The sequence below is a fragment of the Macrotis lagotis genome, chromosome X, assembly GCF_037893015.1.
Source record: "Macrotis lagotis isolate mMagLag1 chromosome X, bilby.v1.9.chrom.fasta, whole genome shotgun sequence".
In the NCBI taxonomy this organism is placed as follows: domain Eukaryota; kingdom Metazoa; phylum Chordata; class Mammalia; order Peramelemorphia; family Peramelidae; genus Macrotis; species Macrotis lagotis.
In genome coordinates this window covers 669,872,871-669,890,874 of record NC_133666.1, presented here as the reverse complement: position 1 = coordinate 669,890,874, position 18,004 = coordinate 669,872,871, and the positions used below count along the sequence as shown (strand labels likewise).

General features: G+C 43.7%; 1 protein-coding gene across 1 annotated transcript; it reads right to left on the bottom strand.

Moving 5' to 3' along the window:
• Nucleotides 1-2,135: 2,135 nt before the first annotated feature.
• On the bottom strand, nucleotides 2,136-17,987 carry HPD (4-hydroxyphenylpyruvate dioxygenase). Its single transcript, XM_074205566.1, has 11 exons — nucleotides 17,862-17,987; nucleotides 14,273-14,315; nucleotides 14,047-14,129; nucleotides 12,023-12,112; nucleotides 11,042-11,145; nucleotides 9,735-9,812; nucleotides 6,870-7,032; nucleotides 5,164-5,235; nucleotides 4,174-4,296; nucleotides 2,650-2,766; nucleotides 2,136-2,469 (listed from the first exon to the last, which is right to left on the bottom strand). Exons 1-11 carry the CDS (start codon nucleotides 17,940-17,942, stop codon nucleotides 2,359-2,361), a joined length of 1,065 nt encoding a protein of 354 aa, XP_074061667.1. The 5' UTR covers nucleotides 17,943-17,987; the 3' UTR covers nucleotides 2,136-2,358.
• Between the last annotated feature and the right edge of the window lie 17 nt (nucleotides 17,988-18,004).

Genomic DNA, 18,004 nt, shown 5'->3' with positions numbered 1-18,004 from the left:
AGGTGCTTCCCTCTACATGCATTCTTGCCAATGCTGCCAGGATTTTGCCCCTCGCCCAAACACTCATTTCTGTGTGCCCTAGAGAGGGGAGCTTTATTAGACTGCAAGCTCCATGGGCAGGGAAAGGGTTCCTTTCCCTTTTCTCTTGGTATCCCTAGGACCAGAGCCCAGTGTGTGGCAGAAAGTAGATACTTCAATAAATGCTTTTCAACTGATCATTCATGTAAACTTTTAAAAGTGCAATATTTGTGTCGGCTCTTCTTTCTAAGTACTTGGAGGGCTTCCAACTCAATGAATCATTTCCTTATAAAGCGTCCTGGCCATTGGATGGGAGGGGGAATCTCCACCTGGCTCTGCCACCTGACATTCTAGAATCACAGAACCACCAGAGACCCCAGGACTTGTCACATCCCTCCTTTTACACTTGGGGCAACTGAAGCTCAGAGAGGAGAAGTAGGGATCCTGGTATAACTAGGGGAGAGCACTGGAGTCAGAGTCAAAGGACCTTATCTTGAAAAGGAGTTGGAACAAGGTAGTCATTCCATTTCATTCCAAATCTGACATTTTTTTATTTAAACTCTGCCCCCTCCCTCTCAACTCTGATATTCTATATTCTTTTTTTTTTTTTGCAAGGCAATGGGGTTAAGTGGCTTGTCCAAGGCCACACTGCTAGGTCATTATGAAGTATCTGAGGCGGGATTTGAACTCAGGTACTCCTGACTCCAGGGCCAGTGCTCTATCCACTGCACCACCTGGCTGCCCCAGATATTCTATATTCTAAGGTCCCTCCTGCTCTGATATTCTCTGAATCTGATGGAAATGATCTTTCATTTTCGGCAAATATTTACATGGAGGAAATAGACAACACTTCATATTGGGGCTCCATTGTTTTTGTTTTTGTTTTTGATGTCTGGTCTTAAAAACGTGATGGAAAAAATGTTAATACTGCAAATGACATTTTAAGATGTGCCTTGTCTATTTTGTGCTAGAAAGCTGGTTGTTAAACATTTATTGGCAAAACCCCACCTCTAGCTCCAATTTTTGTGGACTCAATTTGTCTATAGTCCTATGGATCTGTGAATATAAATTCAGGCTGGGTGTGGTTCTAACATTCTGTTCTAAGACCTGTCCTGCGCTGACAGTCTCTGGATCTGATAGACATGTTCTTTAGTTTTTGGTGTGAGTCTATACATGCAGGAAATTGGCAACACTCTGCATTGAGGCTCCATGTTTTGTTTTTTGAGGGCTTTTAGTTTTTTGATCCCTTAGTCTTAAGAAAGTGATGGAGCAGGGGCAGCTAGGTGGCGTAGTGGATAGAGCACCGGCCCTAGAGTCAGGAATACCTGGGTTCAAATCCCGTGTCAGACACTTAATAATTACCTAGCTGTGTGACCTTGGGCAAGCCACTTAACCCCGTTTGCCTTGCAAAAACGTAAAAAAAAAAAGTGATGGAGCAAATGTTCATATTGACAACTCGATTTTAACTGTGCTTTGTCTATTTTGTGCAAAAGAACTGGGTGTTAAACATTTACTAGCAAGGCCCCACCTCCAGTTCCAATTTAATTTTTGGTATGAGTATTTTCAGATAGGAAACAGGTTTCACTCCTCATTGAGGCTCCATTGTTTGTTTGTTTTCTGCTCTTTTAGCCTTAAGAAAGGGATGGGGAAAATGGTCATATTGCAAAAGAGATTTTAAAACGTGTTTTGTCTATTTTGTGCAAGAGAGCTGTTTGTTAAACATTTACTAGCATTGCCCTACTTCTAACTCCAGTGTCTGAAGTCCTAGGGATCTGTGGTTTTAATTAGGCCGGATGTGGGTGAGAAAGGGAGTTTCTGGCCTCCTCGGACAGTTCCTCCAGGGTGGGAGCACCTTAGGGTGTTGCTCTGGGTGGATGTCGGGTTCCTCTGCCCCTCCCTCACCTAGGTCCCCATCCACTTTCCCTAAATCTCCCTCTGACCTCCTGGAGTCCTGGCTGCCTTGTCCGAGGCTGACCTCTAGTGGTTCCCTGGCGCCCCTACACAGCCACCCCTTGAGTTCCAGCGCGGAGAGTGATTTCCTTTGCCCACCCACACCACTTCCCAAGGCTGGCAAGCCAGGCCACGTAGGGTGAGGGAGATACTTTGGACAGCGACACAAAATCCAGACTCAGTTTTCCACAGCCACACTCTAATGTTCTTTATTGCTTCCCTTAGCCCCTGGCTGACCTTGACACTGCCCGGGTCCTGGGCTGCCCCAACAAGGTGCCATCCAACCTGCTTGGCAGTGAAGGGGTGCCCATTGGCAGGAATCCATTAACTAGGGGCTTAATCATTAAGCCCTTAGTCTAGGCCAGGAGCAGGAGTCACAGCAACCCCATCCTACATGGCAAAACCCAAACCGTTGAAAGCCAGGTCTGTGAGGTTGCCCCGAATATTCTGCTCCTCCTCAAAGGCCTTAAAGAGTGAGTTGAAGTTGCCAGCACCAAAACCCTTTAGGGAGGGGAAGGGATGAGAAAGAAAGAAGAGGAGAGTCAGCTTAGGGATCCAGGGTCAAAATTGACCCCCCCTCCCCCAGATATGAGCTAGTTCATTTCCCTCCCTCTCCTTTTGCCGAAATGGTATGGACTCTATCCTCTCCTCCCAGCCCCTCGATTCCCTCCTCTGGATCACCTGGTGGTTATGACGCTGGATCACTTCCAGGAAGACAGTGGGCCGATCCTGAATGGGCTTGGTGAAAATCTGTAGCAAGTATCCTTTCTCATCATAATCTACCAGGATTTTCAATTCCTGCCCCGGACAGATAGGAAAATATGAGACAGAAGGAATGATGGGAAGACCCCTCTCCAAGTGGAGTGGGGAAAGGGGTGATGCTCTCAGAGCAATGGAATGGACTGAGCGATCTCCCTGGAGGCCAAATCCAGGCTTTCTGGCCTTCTGTTCAAGGCAGTAACCACCACCTGAATCTTGTTTCCTGAGCCGCAGACACCTGTTCCTAGAAAATCCCCTCTCCGATTATAGAGAGTTTTAACAAAGATGAGTCCCTTCTCTGGAAAATGGGCTGAGTCCATGATCCTCTCGAGACTGGTTAGTGACCCTGACCTGAGTGTGAAGCCATAACATCTTAGAACATAACTGAAGGAGCAATGAACTCTTCACTTTGTACATCTGCCGGGCTCTATTTCCCTTTCCATGAGATGAGGAGGTTGGACAAGGTGAACTTTTTTGTTAAATAAAGATTTATTTCCAAGACTTGTAAAACAGCTTCTGAAAGAGCAACTTTCCCAGAAAACCATGGATACACAATAATGCTTTTTTTCCTCCTCCATTTTTTTCCCCTGTTAGAATGTGCATTAGAATTGAATAGGAAAACAGCAACACAAAACATAAGATGAACTCGTGTTCTTTATAGATAGTAACTAGCCAGTTCCAGTTGGGCAATGAAGCTCTTCCCTTCCTTCTTCCCTCCCTCCTTCCCTTCCTCCTTCCTTCCTTCCTTCAACCTTCCTTCCTCCCATCCATCCTCTCCCTTTGTTCATATACCTTTACCCTGTGGGTACTCTGCCCGAAGTAATGTAAATGTTGATTGCTGAAACCTAGTTTACAGGCCATAAATCTAATCCCCTCATTTTACAGATTAGGAAACTGAGACCCAGAGAGCTTGACATGACTTGCCCAAGGTCACTCAACTAGCTAGTGCCAGAACTGGGATTTGAACTGCAAATCATCTTAACTCCCACGTTTCTCATTCTTTTTACTATGCTTTATTCTTGGAAAAGTTTCTTTCCCTTCCTTATGTTGACCTCCAGGGTAGTCTCTTCTCAGGAAAAATTGCCTTTCCCCTTGTGATCATTTTTTTTTACTTTTAATTTTAGGTAATGGGGTTAAGTGACTTGCCCAAAGTCACACAACTAGGCAATTATTAAGTGTCTGAGGGTAAATTTGAACTCAGGTCCTCCTGACTCCAGGGATGGTACTCTATCCACTGCACCACCAAACTGCTTCCCCTTGTGATCTTTTGAGTGTTTCTTCCTCATAACAACTTCTCCCTAGACCAGTCTATTGTTCCCAGAAGGTAAGTTGCCCATGATGATTCTATCATCTTCTCTACACTGCCTGGAATAGCTAGAAAAGTCTGCACTAGGGTGATAGGATGGGAAGGGAAGGAGAAGCCCACAGGGCCAGAGAATCATTTACCTGCAGCATGTCTATGCTCTCCTTCACTTGGATCTTGGCAGATTTGAGCCCCTCCCGAAGTTGCTTGTAGTAGGTGGAAGGGACACTTAGGAACTCCATGCCCCGAGCCCTCAGATGGGTAATCTGGCAGGGAGAGTATGAGATTAGGAGTGCTAGCCTCCCCTTACCTTTCCCTTCCTCTGCCTTTCCTTGCCACCAGTCCATAATCACAACCTAGAGGCTGAGGCTAAATCCAAAGAATCAGAAGGATGAGACCTCAGATGCCATCAAACTCAACTTCCCCATTTTACCCAAGACATGGGGGGGGGCGGCGGCGATGGAATGACCAAAATAACACATAAGTGTCAGCATCAGAATCTGAACCATGGGCCTCAGTGCACTGTCTGATGTTGTTTGGTTGTTTACAATCATCTCCAACTCTTCTAATTGGGATTTTCTTGGCAAAGATACTGGAGGAGTTTACCCTTACTTTCTCCAGTTCATTTTACAGATGAGGAAACTGGGGTAGAGTTAAATTACAGACCCAGGGCCACACAGCTAGTGTCTTCCCGACCCCAGGCCTGGTACTCTAAGCACTGAACCATCCAGTTGCCTACTGTACCAAAAAGCAACCTAGATCTAATTTTAACTCCTCCTCCCCACCCCCAAAATCAGCTGATTCTATCTCTCCCCTCTCCAGGTCTCACTATATTCCCCTGGGGGTGGAGGAAGGAAAGGGGAAGTAGTGAGGAGGGACAGAAGAACCAGCCCATAACCAAACTGGGTCAACTTCCCTCCTATGTTGGAAGACACCCAGTTCTGACACCTGCTCCCCTCACCCAAACCCCCATCTTACCTCATGTTCCTGGGAGTCCCAGCCATCTGCCCCATTTTGATTACACCACTCATCCATCCCCACAAGCCATAGGAAAATTCCCATCTGCTTTCCCTCTGCAATCCTATTGGAGGATTATTAGAGGGGGAGACCAGACTGGTCAGCTCCCCACTTACCGAAGAGATGATATCGGGGGTTGACATGGCAATGTGCTGCACCCCAGCTCCACCATAATAATCCACATATTCCTGGAAAGGGACAGAGAAGAAAAATGGCAGGTCCAAAGTCAGTGCTCTAACTTGGACTGGAGGCAACTGAGACTTTTCCTCCAAGAAGGCTGTCTCTGAATCTCACTTTGTTATTCTCCACTCACCTGTACAATGGCGTGACCCCCCCCCCCAGTTACTGAATCTCTAGTGGAACTATTCTCTGTTTCATTGAATCTCTTTAGAGATTTTTTAGTTACACTTCTTTCCTAGGTTGTAGTCAGATGCAGATCTCAATGCCTTTCCCATAATAACTGTTATTCACATAGACTTTTAAGGTTTACATAGGACTTCACAGTCATTATCTGACTTTGGCAGCCCTGTGAGAGGTCAGTACCAAGAAGGACATTAGTACATGCGGTTCAGAGATGAATAAACTGAGACTCATCGAAGCATAGAGACTGGTTCAAGGTCACATGGCTGGTGTTGGATGTAGAATTTAAATCCAGATTTTCTTGGCTCTTAGTCTAAGCAATCTATCCACTGTCTCAGACTCCCAAACCCACACTCTGTAAATACCAAAGTTGCCTTTGGTCTTCTGCAAGGAATTGGCCCCTCTGCTTGCTAAACATTGCTTCCATTAGCCTATCCCTTATCCCAGCTGCAACCTTGCAAGGTGTGCTTCACCCCATTTGAAAGATGAGAAATTGAGGCTCAAGAAGACACATGGTAATGTACATGGCAGTGGGAAGCTCTAGATTGGCATTCCAAACCCGATGCCTGCTACCCGAGTGACATGGGGCAGGCAGTCACTGAGCTTTTTCCAGTCTTGGTCAATTAACAAACACTTATTAAGTATAACCGAGTGAAAGGCAAAGGACAATTCCTCCTCCTCAGGGAGCTCTCAGTTTAATAGGAAGATAATAAGATAATATACAATTATATTTTTTAAAAAGCCACAAGTAGTACACAAATAAAGATAAGGAAGTCATTTCTGGGAGGGGACTTCCCTCTGGGAGGGCACCCCAGGCTCTGTACATCAGTAAAGTGGGGACAAAAATCCCTAGAACAGCTACTTTCACAAGATTGAGAGGCTGAAAGATCATACTCCATAGGCACTTGGAAAACTTTATAATACCATTTGAATATTATTATAGATAAGACTTTAAGTGACTTAACTTTGTTGGGCCTCAGTTTGCTCATCTGTAAAATGAACAGGTTGGACTTGAAGGCAGCTAGTGGATAGAACAATGAGCTCAGAATCAGGAAGAGCTGAGCTCAAATCCTTTCTCCAATCTACTTTAAGCACTTTTTTTTTAGTTTTTTTTTGCAAGGCAATGGGGTTAAGTGGCTTGCCCAAGGCCACACAGCTAGGTCATTATTAAGTGTCTGAGGCCACATTTGAACTCAGGTCCTCCTGACTCCAGGGTTGGAGTCACCTAGCCGCCCTACTTAAACCACTTTAACTTCAGTTTTCTCATTTGTGAAATGAGAGATTTTGACTCAGGGATCTCTAAGATCCCTCCCATCCATAAATCTTAGGATTATGGGACTTGATCTATCACACCTAGTATTTAAATTCAGGCCTACGGAAACATCATGTTGCCTCAACTACTTCCAGTCCCCTGCCTTGCTGATTGACACTGTTCTTGGCATGGGGAGGGCAAGTTTGTTACCTGAATCTGCGACTTCTTTCTGCCCATGGCAGGCTCATTGATGGGCATCTTGATGGTCTCTTCGTAATTGGCCATCACAATGGATCGCAGGGAACTGAACTCTGTGTGGACTTGCTTGTCGTCCACGGACCAGAAGCGGTGAAACATAAGGTTCTTCTTGTACCTGGGAGAGTCATTCAAGGGGGGAAACAGAACTCAGATTCCTGAGCAGTCAGTCAGTATTTGTTGGAGAGGGACCAGAGGGATGACTAGCAATTTAACCAGAGGGGCCAGGGAGAACAGTAGAAGATGAGCTTTCCACTAGTTAAAATCAATTGGGGTAAAGGTTGGAAGAGACCTTGAAATCTCATCCTCTACCAAGGAGATGGTGACCTTGAAACAATGAGCTCCTCCCATGGGTAGAGGCTATGGGCTGGCCCAAGGTTGATGCTGAGGAGGCCCTTGCTGGGCAGGACCAGAATGGGCAAGAGCTCACCTGTTGAGAGGCTCCCATCAGTGAAGAGGTGCCATCTGGGGGCTTCCTATCTTTAACAAATCATTCTTATTAGCTAAGTGCTGATAAAAAAAATACTCAAAATGGTTTTAGTAAGTACTGGCACAGCCCTTTAGATTTTGGGGTCCTGTGGCAAAGGCCACATGTCACCCTAGTTAAGGTTCTATAAACTATGAATTGACTCCGAACATCCATAAATGCTTAGAATAGGATTTTCAGAAGGTGGAAGGATCCTTAGAGCATTGAAGGTCAGAGCTGGGAGGAGCCTTGAAATATAAAATTCTAAACTGAAAAGGTCTTAGAACAGGGAATGCCAGGACTAGGAGGAGCCATATAATATTTTGCCCTTAGTTTTTGAAAAAGACCACAACATCAGGAAGGTGATGTCATTTGGATTTGAGTGAGGAGGGGCTGTACTAAGTCACCAGCCTCACTTTCTTGAGTCTTCTGAATCCAGTGACCAAATATCATTCAGAACAACTGGAGATGGCCCTGGATGAGAGGCAGAGTGAAGTGACTTGCCCAAGGTCACACAGCTAGTAAGAGCCAAGTGTCCGAGGCTAGGAGGGACATTAGAACAGGAAATGTCAGAACTAGAAGGGGAGAGTCTCCTTAAAATATGGAATACTGGAGCTTGAAGAAATCATGTTAAGAGGAAAGTGAGAGTCCCACCTCAGGATAAGTGTGTATGTTCAGTTCCCGGTTGTCAGATTTTAGAAAGGACTCAGACAAACTGAAGAATATCCAGAGGAGGGCAATAAAAGTGACGACAGATCAATTTTTTCAGCTGTTCTTTATATCTTTTTGCCCCACTACTGACTACCTGAGTGACTTTGGGAAAGTCACCTGGCCTACTTCCGGGAGCCTCAGTTTCTTTACATATAAAGAGAGGGGACTGAGGGGTGACTAGGTGGTGCAGTGGATAAAGCACTGGCCCTGGAGTCAGGAGTACCTGGGTTCAAATCCAGTCTCAGACACTTAATAATTACCTAGCTGTGTGGCCTTGGGCAAACCACTTAACCCCATTTGCCTTGCAAAAAAACTAAAAGAGAGAGAGAGAGAGAGAGAGAGAGAGAGAGAGAGAGAGAGAGAGGACTGGACTAGATGACCTCTGAATTTCCTTCTAGATCTAAATCTATAATTCTTCAGTTAACAGATGAAGAAATTGAGGTTCTGAGAGATTGTTTGAGTTGTTTAAGGTCATCAGAGTCAGTTGCAAGGTCAGAATTTGAACCCAGGTCTTCTGATCCAGTGTTCTTTCCCCTAGACCAGCTCATTGAGTGCCTCATCCTTCTCTGATTTGCTTCTTAATATTCTATTTCTCTATGTGCCTTCAGCCCTTTGAGGCTATTTTTAAGTTGTTTTTCATGGGTGGATAGCATTCATTTCTCAAACTAGATTATAAATCTGCAAGAGTTGAGGAAAATCTCTTTCCTTCTGGCTGCCCTCCTAGAGTTCCTATGCCTCTCTCCAATGGACTCGTTTCATATTAAGGGTTGGCTGAGTGACTGTTCTTCTGGTCCTGCCGCTGGCATTATGGGAGGCTCCAAATGCAGCATAGTTCTCTAAGTGACTTGTTGCTGTTGGTGTTTGTCCTTTGTTCTCAAAGAAGCCCATGCCATCAGGGAGGTGATGCCATAACAAGCACATGAATTGAATTGGAGGGAGGGAGGACTGGGCTAAGTCCCCAGCCTCATTTTCTCCTTTGGAGTCATCTGGGTTCAGTGACCAGATATGAATCAGGATGACAGGAGATGGTCCTGGATGTGAGGCAATCAGGGTGAAGAGACTTGCCCAAGGTCACATAGCTAGTAAATGTCTGAGGTTGGATTTGAATTCAGGTCCTCCTGACTTCAGTCTGGCACCCTACCCACTGTACCATCTAACTACCCCTCTAAGTGATATAGTTCTTGCCCAGAGAACCAGAGAGCTAGGGGTTAGAGAGGCTGGAATGAGGTCAAGTTTCCTGAGAAGAGGAAGGCTCTCCATCTTCAAGCACAAATAGGCCCCCACAGATAGTTGTAGAATGAATGAGTAAATTGAGGGATGGATAGATAGGTGGATAGCTGAATGTATAGATAGATGATTGGCAGATAGATGGGTGGATGGATGGAGGGAAAGCTGGATGTATAGTTAGATGACTGGCAGATAGATGGGTAAATGGATGAGTTGGCAGATAGGTGGATGGGTGGATAAATGGATAGATTATTGGCAGAATGGGTGGAGAAATGGGAGGATAGCAAACACACTACTTTACACTTCTATTTTCTCCATTTAAAATCTAGAGAAGATGGGCTGGAGCAAAAGTTTGGGTCTGAGCCCTAATTGCTATAGATGATAAAAATTCAGGAGATCCACCCCACTCTACTCACCAATCTGCTGCAGGCACCATCTCCTGGTCAGGCTGATTCCCCACAACATGATCAATCATAAGCAATTTGCAGTCTGGCCTGGAGAAGGAAGGGAAATAGGAGAGGGATGGAACAGTTATCCAGCCCCAGCCTTTAGCTTGGAGTCAGGAAAACCTAGAATGTCAGAATTGGAAGGGACCTCAGAGAACATGTGGTCCATTCTCTTCATTTACCAATGGGGAAACTGAGACCCAATTATTTCAATTCAATGAGTATTTATTCAACTGACCTCTGAACCTCCAGAGAGCACTCTCTGCTCCCCTTAGGTGATTCCATTTAGCTCTTGGAACAAAGCTCCCTTATTTGGAGAATGAATGAATTCATTTTTATCTCAGTCACTCTCCCCATAGCTGGCACCCCAAAACTCCCAGACTGTGCCTCATCATATTCAATTATCCAGTGGATAGTAAGTTGGGCCTGGAGTCAGGAAGACTCATCATCCTGAATTCAAATCTAGCCTCAGACACTTCCTAGCTACGTGATCCTGGGCAAGTCATTTAATGCTTTTTATCTCAGTTTCCTTATCTTTCAAAGGAGAGTTGGACTACTTTGGTCTCTAAGATTCCTTCTAATCCTAGACCCAGTATCCTAACATCAAATGAGGAAGAATATGTTTGCTAACAGTGTTTGCCCCAGTCATGAAGGAGAACTATCAGAGTCCAAGCTAAAGAGAGAATCCGTGTAGATTGAACCCTTTTAGGTTATGGTCCCCTTTGGCATTCTGCTGAAGCCAGTGGATTCTTTCCCAGAGTCCTGTTTTTAAGTATATACAATAAATCACACAGAATGACAATGGAAATCAATTACAATTATCTCTTCCAGATCTTGGGAATTAGGGGCATGCCCCGCCCCTTGCCCCCTCTGGAAAATTCAAGCAAGAAATTTTGACTCTCCCTTTGTACAAGAGAAGTGTGAATCATTATGGTATTAGAAGATAAAATATACTGATATTATACAATACATATATTTTATGCATTTCTGAATTTCTAAATTTTTTCGATCTCATCTGCTAGCCTTTCTATGTTGTCTGTGACTTCAGCAAAACTTTAAAAAAAAATTCCCATTTAATGTCTTATGCCAAATGGAGATATTTTAAAACTCCAATGAAGAAAGTCATAATGTGGAAGAAATCACTATATATTGAAATAGTTCTCAGAATATGAAAAAAACAAAACTCACAGAATCCCAGTTAAGAATTTGATTCTCCCTTTGTAAGAATGAATCTTGGCCCCAGGAGATAGGGCAGGGAAGGAGAGAGGGGCACTCACAGCTTTGGGAGCAAGGGGTCTTGGAAGCGAGGGGCCTCAAAGCCAGGCAGGAAAGGTCCAGTATAATTCAGTTTCTCCACCAGGGTGTGTGTGGTATCTCCATACTGTGGGCACAAGAAAGCAACCCCAACACCCCATTGGATTTAATCCCTCTGAAGGAAGTGACCCTGATTCCTCAGAAGCCCTCAGATCCACACCACTCTGATCTGGGCTCTACTTTCTCCTCTTTGCCCCAACTTTGACTTGGCAAATTTAGGGAAAGAGGGTGCTGCTGGGGCTCCCACCCAGAACTTCCCAGTAGCCCTCTGGGTTATGGTTAGTGGAAGAAATGTCTAGACACCCACATTTCCCCTTGAAAACAGAACAAGGAGGAGTAGGCAGCAGGTGGGATTGAGGTCACATATTAATGAGAACTTCCTATCTATAAGACAGAAAAGCAAAGCTCTATCTAAATAGAAATTTTTGTGCCAACCACAAAGGTAACCTCAGTTGAGAGAGAAGTAGAAACCCTTAAATAGCCCAGGGATCTGGTTGATGATGGGAAGGCAAGAGGAACAGAAGAAAGTGAAGGAGGAGGTTTATCTGGTAGGATATAATCTCAAGAGCAAAGAGTTTCACTTTGGACTCTGAATCCTACAGGTTCTGGCACATAGTAGGTATTTTACCGAAGCTTGTTGATTGATTTCATATAAATGCCAGACTCTTGTTTCTCCAGATGCTGGATTGCTAGTTATGTCAGCACCCTCTAAGCTGGACAAACTGGGACAAAGGTCCAGTTGCCCTACCCTAGTTACATCTCTGGCTGAAGTCCTAGAATGGGGATGAGTGAGAGAGAACTTGGGTTCCAATGCTACCTCCCCCACCATCCTGATGGACAGTGAGGACAGAAGAGAGGGATTTCCAACTGAGGGTTATGGGTCATGGGGTCACGAATGAGGAAGGGTCTGACTGCCCAGGGGGCAGGGCTTAGCTTATACTCACCGTTTGCAGTACGGCAAATTTCACCTTTCCAAACTTGTCCTCTTCTACCCATGGCTCCTTCACAATAATGGCACCTCTTTCCCGGGCTTTCTACATTAGAGAGGAAAGGGCTCTCCTTGAGAATCTGGCTACTCTCTGATCTAGCCCATAACCTGGCCTAGGACTAACCACTACCAAACAGCAGATTCAGGTCAGCTTTCCTGTCCTCCATCCAACCCTCACACAGAACCTCATGGAAATGGCTGCTTCTCCCCATCTCCCAACGTAGCCCTGCCTGGGACCCTTCTCCCCCAAGAGAAATAGGACCTTCTGACTAGGAGGGGCCCTTGATTCAGACAGAGCTGCTCATTCAACTCAGGGCTCAGGTCATTCTGGGATGTTCCAAAGATACAGGAATAATAAAAAAAAAAGATAAATAATGTTAACAACTTGAATTTATAACATTAATTACTTACACTTTAAAATGTACCAAGGGCCCTAAAGATGATATCTCATTTGAGCCTTATGACAGCCTTGTGGAATAGGTATTGAGGGAACAGCAAGATGGGTGTGGTGGGGGCGCTGACCTAGTGATTTCATTGGGAAGACAAACTTTCCAGGAGAAACTCTATCTACATTGTAAGGCATCACTTTCTCTGTATCTTATTATCTTTTTACATAATATTTTATTTATATATGCTTTTTATATTTATATATTCATAATATATTTTTATGTATATAATATATATATTTATAATATAAAATAGAAAGTTTTATTTACATACTACCTATTTATGATATGATATAATTATATATTTATACTACATAAAATTTTATTTTTATAATATATATTTATGATATATAATAAAATTATATATTTCCCCAATTTTACATGAAAACAATTTTTAAATATTTTCAAAATTTTGAGTACCAGATTCTATTCCCTACCTCCTTCCTTCCCCAACCTCCTCCCTGAGACAGTAAGCAATCTGATATAGAAACTTTTAGTCTTTAACGAATTACCAAATTGCTCAATCCTCTATTATCTCTAAGGTCAAATATAAAATCCAAAGGACCCTTTCTACCTTCCTTATCTTCTGATACTTTACTTCCCTCCATGGATTCCATGACCCAAAGACACTAGTCTGCTATCTATTCCTCACTCATGACTAATCCCACCTCCATTCTTTTGCCTGACTATTCCCCTTGCCTAGAATGCTCTCCCGCCTCATCTCCACGTACATCCTTGACTTCCTTCAAGAGTCAGCTCAAATCTCACTTTTGGCTTTTCCCCATCTCTCTTGAATGTTAATACCCTTCCTCTGAGATTACCTTCTATCTACCCTGTATCTGTCTTTTGTTGTTCAATTGTTTAAATTGTGTCCAATTCTTTGTGGCCCTATTTGGGATTTTCTAGGCAGAGTAGTTTGACATTTTCTTCTCTAGTTCTTATCACAGTTGGGTAAACTTGCCCAGAGTCACACAACTAGTACATGCCTACATTTTTTTTTGTACATTTTTTTTTTAGGTTTTTGCAAGGCAAATGGGGTTAAGTGGCTTGCCCAAGGCCACACAGCTAGGTAATTATTAAGTGTCTGAGGCCGGATTTGAACCCAGGTACTCCTGACTCCAGGGCTGGTGCTTTATCCACTGCGTCACCTAGCTGCCTCACTAGTACATGTCTAAAGCCAGATTTGAACTCAGGTCTTCCTAACTCCAGGCCCTAAACTCTATTCACTAAGGAGACATCTAGTTGCCTTTATATATATCTTGTATGTACACTATTATTTGCAAGCTGTTCCCCCATTAGAAGGTGAATTCCTTGAGGACAATGTTTTTGCCTTTCTCTATAGTTCCAGAACTTACTGACTAGGATTATACCAGAATCACATGATCAACATATGTCAGAGGCCAGAAGTCAGAGCTGAATCTGGAACTTTTTGACTCCTCTGTGCCACCCTGTGAAGGCCAGATATTATGGTTCCTATTTTACAGATGAAGAAATAGAGGCTTAGAATGTGTAAAGGATTCCATCCTTCACTCACCTGAACAATGTAGTCACAGTCTTCCACCTCAAAGGAGATGTCCTTCACGCCATCGCCATGTTTTACCAGGTGGTCACCCATCTCTGTGTGAAGAAAGGAAGAGAACACCCATGACCACTTAGCCTTCATGATCCTTCTTGGATTTCAGCCTCCTCCCCAAACTCTCTGCCCACTCCATTCCTTTCCCCGCCAAGACTCTGGGCCTAGGACAATGGGATTCCCTCACCTTTGTTTCCAGGATTGAGAGCTGATGAGAAGATGAATATAATCTAGGCAAAGAAAGAGAGGAAAACAACAGTGTGGTTTCAGACCCCATCTTCCCTCATTGCCATGTGAGCAGCAGAAGTTGCAGATGGAGTCAGAGAATATGTTTGAACTCCACCAACATCAATCCTCACTCTCCCCTGGAGGCTGTGGGCAATGTGCCCAAAAACCATCTAAAAGCTCTTCCCCCCAAACTTCGGCCTTCCCTCTGCAAAAGTTCTAGTCAATTAGGGCTCTGCACTGAGCACTTATATCCCTAGGTGTGTATCAGGAAAGCTAGAAGAGGTGCAGGGGATCATAAAAAATAATCCCAATTTCCAAGGACCTCCCAGACTAGTGAGACAGATTCAACAAACATTTTAAAGCACCAACAATACGCCAAGAACTATGCTAGGTTCTAGGTATACAAATATGAAAAGAAAACATTTGACCCAGGAGTTTACAATCTGCTGGGGGGTATATATGTTGGTGATGGTGAGTGTTGTTGTCTGTAATGGTTTTGGTGATACTGATGGGTGTTGTGTAGATATTGATGATCATGAATGATGGTAATGGTATTGGTAATAGTGTTGGTGTTGCTGTTGGTAGGGATAATGCTGGTGATGTTGATAATATTGGTGTTGATGTTGGTGACGATGATGGCATTGCGTTGGTAGTGTATTGGTGGTGATGGTGATGATGATATTGTTGTGTTGGTATCAGGAATTTATTGGTAGTGGTGTTAGTATTGGTAGTAGTAGGGATGTTGCTGGTGGTGATAGTGATGGTTTTGGTGTCAGTAACAGTGTTGTGATGGTGATGGTATTCTATTGGTGGTGGTGATGGTATTGGTGATGGTGATGATGTTGATGTCATGATGGTGTTGGTAATGATATTGATTATGGTGATAGTATTGTGTTGATATTGTATTGGTGTCAGTAACAGTGTTGTGATGGTGATGGTATTCTATTGGTGATGGTGATGGTGATGGTGATGGTGATGGTGTTGATGGTGATGGTGATGGTGATGCTAATGACTATGGTGTTGATGTTGGTGTTGTTGGTAATTTACTGGTGATAGTGTGTTGATGGTGCTGGTGCTGGTGCTGGTGCTGGTTTTGGTAATGGGTTGGTGATGGTGAGGAAAATAAAACTTGAGCTTAGCCTTTAAAGAAAACTAGGAATTCCAAGAATTCCCTATATCACACATAGCTCTATTATCAGAAATTTAATCCCTGGAATTGTAAGATAAGGAAATATAACTACAAATATATTGAAGGTAAACAAAGAAATTTCATGAAGGAGGTAAAACACAAATAAAGTGGTAGTTCAGCAAAGGACTATGGGAGGAAGCAGCACCTGAGCTGAGCTCTAAAGGAAACAAGGGATTCCAAGAAATAAAAATCAAGGAGAGCACTTCAGGCATGGGAGGCAGCCTTGGCAAAGGCACGGAAGCAGGAGATGAATTCAATGAATAAACACTTATTAAACTTCTTTTGTGTGCTAATCCCTGTGCTAGGTGCTGGGAATAGCAATAGAAAAGTGATATTCTACAGGTGCAATACAACATTTTCAAAGAGAAGGATATATAAAGTACCAGAACTAGAATTATAAAGACCTGAGTTCAAAACTAGCCTCAGATGCTTCCTAGCTGGGTGAACCTGATCAAGTCACTTAGCTTCTGTTTTACATAATATCTTGGGTTTAATAATAGTACCTTCCTCCCTGATTTGGAGCAAGGACAAATGAAATAGTAATTACAAAATGTACATAGTTGGCACTAGGTTAATATTTTCCATTATTATTATTAATTTACAAAATAAATAACAAGTGATTGGGGAGGAAACTAGCAAATGGAAAAATCAGGAACAGCATCTTCAAGGTAGCTAATGTCATTTATGCGAAAGATCAGTCTGGGTGAAATGCAGAATGCCACTGGATGCGGGGGAGATGAATAATTGAAATTAGTCTGGAAAATTAAGGTCAACCAGATTGTAGAAGATGGGGAACGACAAGGCTAAGTGCCATATTAAGCCCAAGAAATCAGGTGGTCTGGTGTTGCCAAGGGAACTTCAGGCGGAACTCAAAATTCAGTAAATCTAGAAGCTTTTTAGGGGTGAATTAATTGAATGTTTGATCAAATATAGCAGGCTAATTTTTCAATTTTGACCCTTGGCAGAAAAATGTTTCCCCACCCTTGGCCTGAACAGAGGAATCCGTATGTTTAATTCCAGAGGCCATAGGGCGCTACTTAGAGCTTTTTGGACAGGAGGATACCATGGTCAGGTTTTAGAAAAATCACCTTCCCAGTTTGGTAGAAAATTGAGAAAGGAGAAACTGAAGTCAGGAAGAACAATTAGGAGGCCACCATATTAAGTGGCCACCATATTGGGTGGTCACCATATTAGATGGCCACATGAGTAGTGAGATAGGACTGATGAGAGACTCATTTAGGAGGTGGAACCAACATGATTTGGCATGCAATTGGCTGTGGGAGTGGGAGATGAGAAAGAGCAAAAAGTTGAGACTGAGTCCAGTTTTTAGAATCTGGAAATAGGTGAGTGGGTTTAGTTTTTGTTTTGTTTTTGCAAGGCAATGGGGTTAAGTGACTTGCCCAAGGCCACACAGCTAGGTAATTATTAAGTTTCTGAGGCTGGATTCAGACTCAGGTACTCCTGACTCCAGGGCTGGTGCTCTATCCACTGCTCCACCTAGCCACCCCGGTGAGTGGGTTTAGAAAGAAAGATAATGAGTTCCATTTGGGGATGCAAAGTTGGAGATGCCTACAGGGCATCAAAATGGTGCTCCACATCAGATGATTTGAAAGACAGTACTGGAGCTCAGGAGAGAGATGGGGAGTCTGGGGATTATCTCTATAGAGAGGGAGAAAGGGGGGAAGAGAATGAGGGGGGGAGAGAGAATGAGAGAGAGAAAGACACACACACACACACAGAGAGAGAGAGAGAGAGAGAGAGAGAGAGAGAGAGACAGAGACAGAGACAGAGACAGAGACAGAGACAGAGAGACAGAGAGACAGAGAGACAGAGAGACAGAAAGACATAGAAAAAGACTCAGGACAGAATCAGGGTTACACACCCAGGCATAGTTGATAACTGAAAGGGGTTAATAATCCAGGACAGATGGTAAGTGTAAGAGTTTAGAGAGGAGCAGAGACTTCTTGGAGGAGATGAACTTGAAGTGGACCTTGAAGGCTTCACTGGGACCTTAGAAATCATCTGCTAGATGGTAAGTTTTGTGAGGGCAGGAACCACTTCATTTTTGTCTTCATATCTCCAGCACGTAGCATAGTGCCTAGCATGCAGTAGGTGATTAATAAATGTTTATTAATCAACTGATTGAGCCACTCCAACCACTTCATTTTATTTCTATTATACCAGTAGCTTCTATTTCATAACACTTTAATGTTTGTAAGATACTTCACTTGAAATATATTCTCATTAAATCTGGAAACTGAGGTCCAGATAGAGGAGAGAATTGACCCAAAAAAATCACATGGTGGAAAGGGGAGGGGAGTGTCCAAAGTCTTTCCTGGACAGTTTAGAAGGCACTCACCTTGCCTTGTTTCACCACGTGGGATGCCACCTCCCTGGAGCCGGTCTCCAGCCCCCGGTAGGCCAAGGGGGAGAAGCCCATTTTATTACAGTAGAAAGAAGCTGCCTGGGGAAGACAGAGAAGAATTGGAGCTCAGGCCCCAA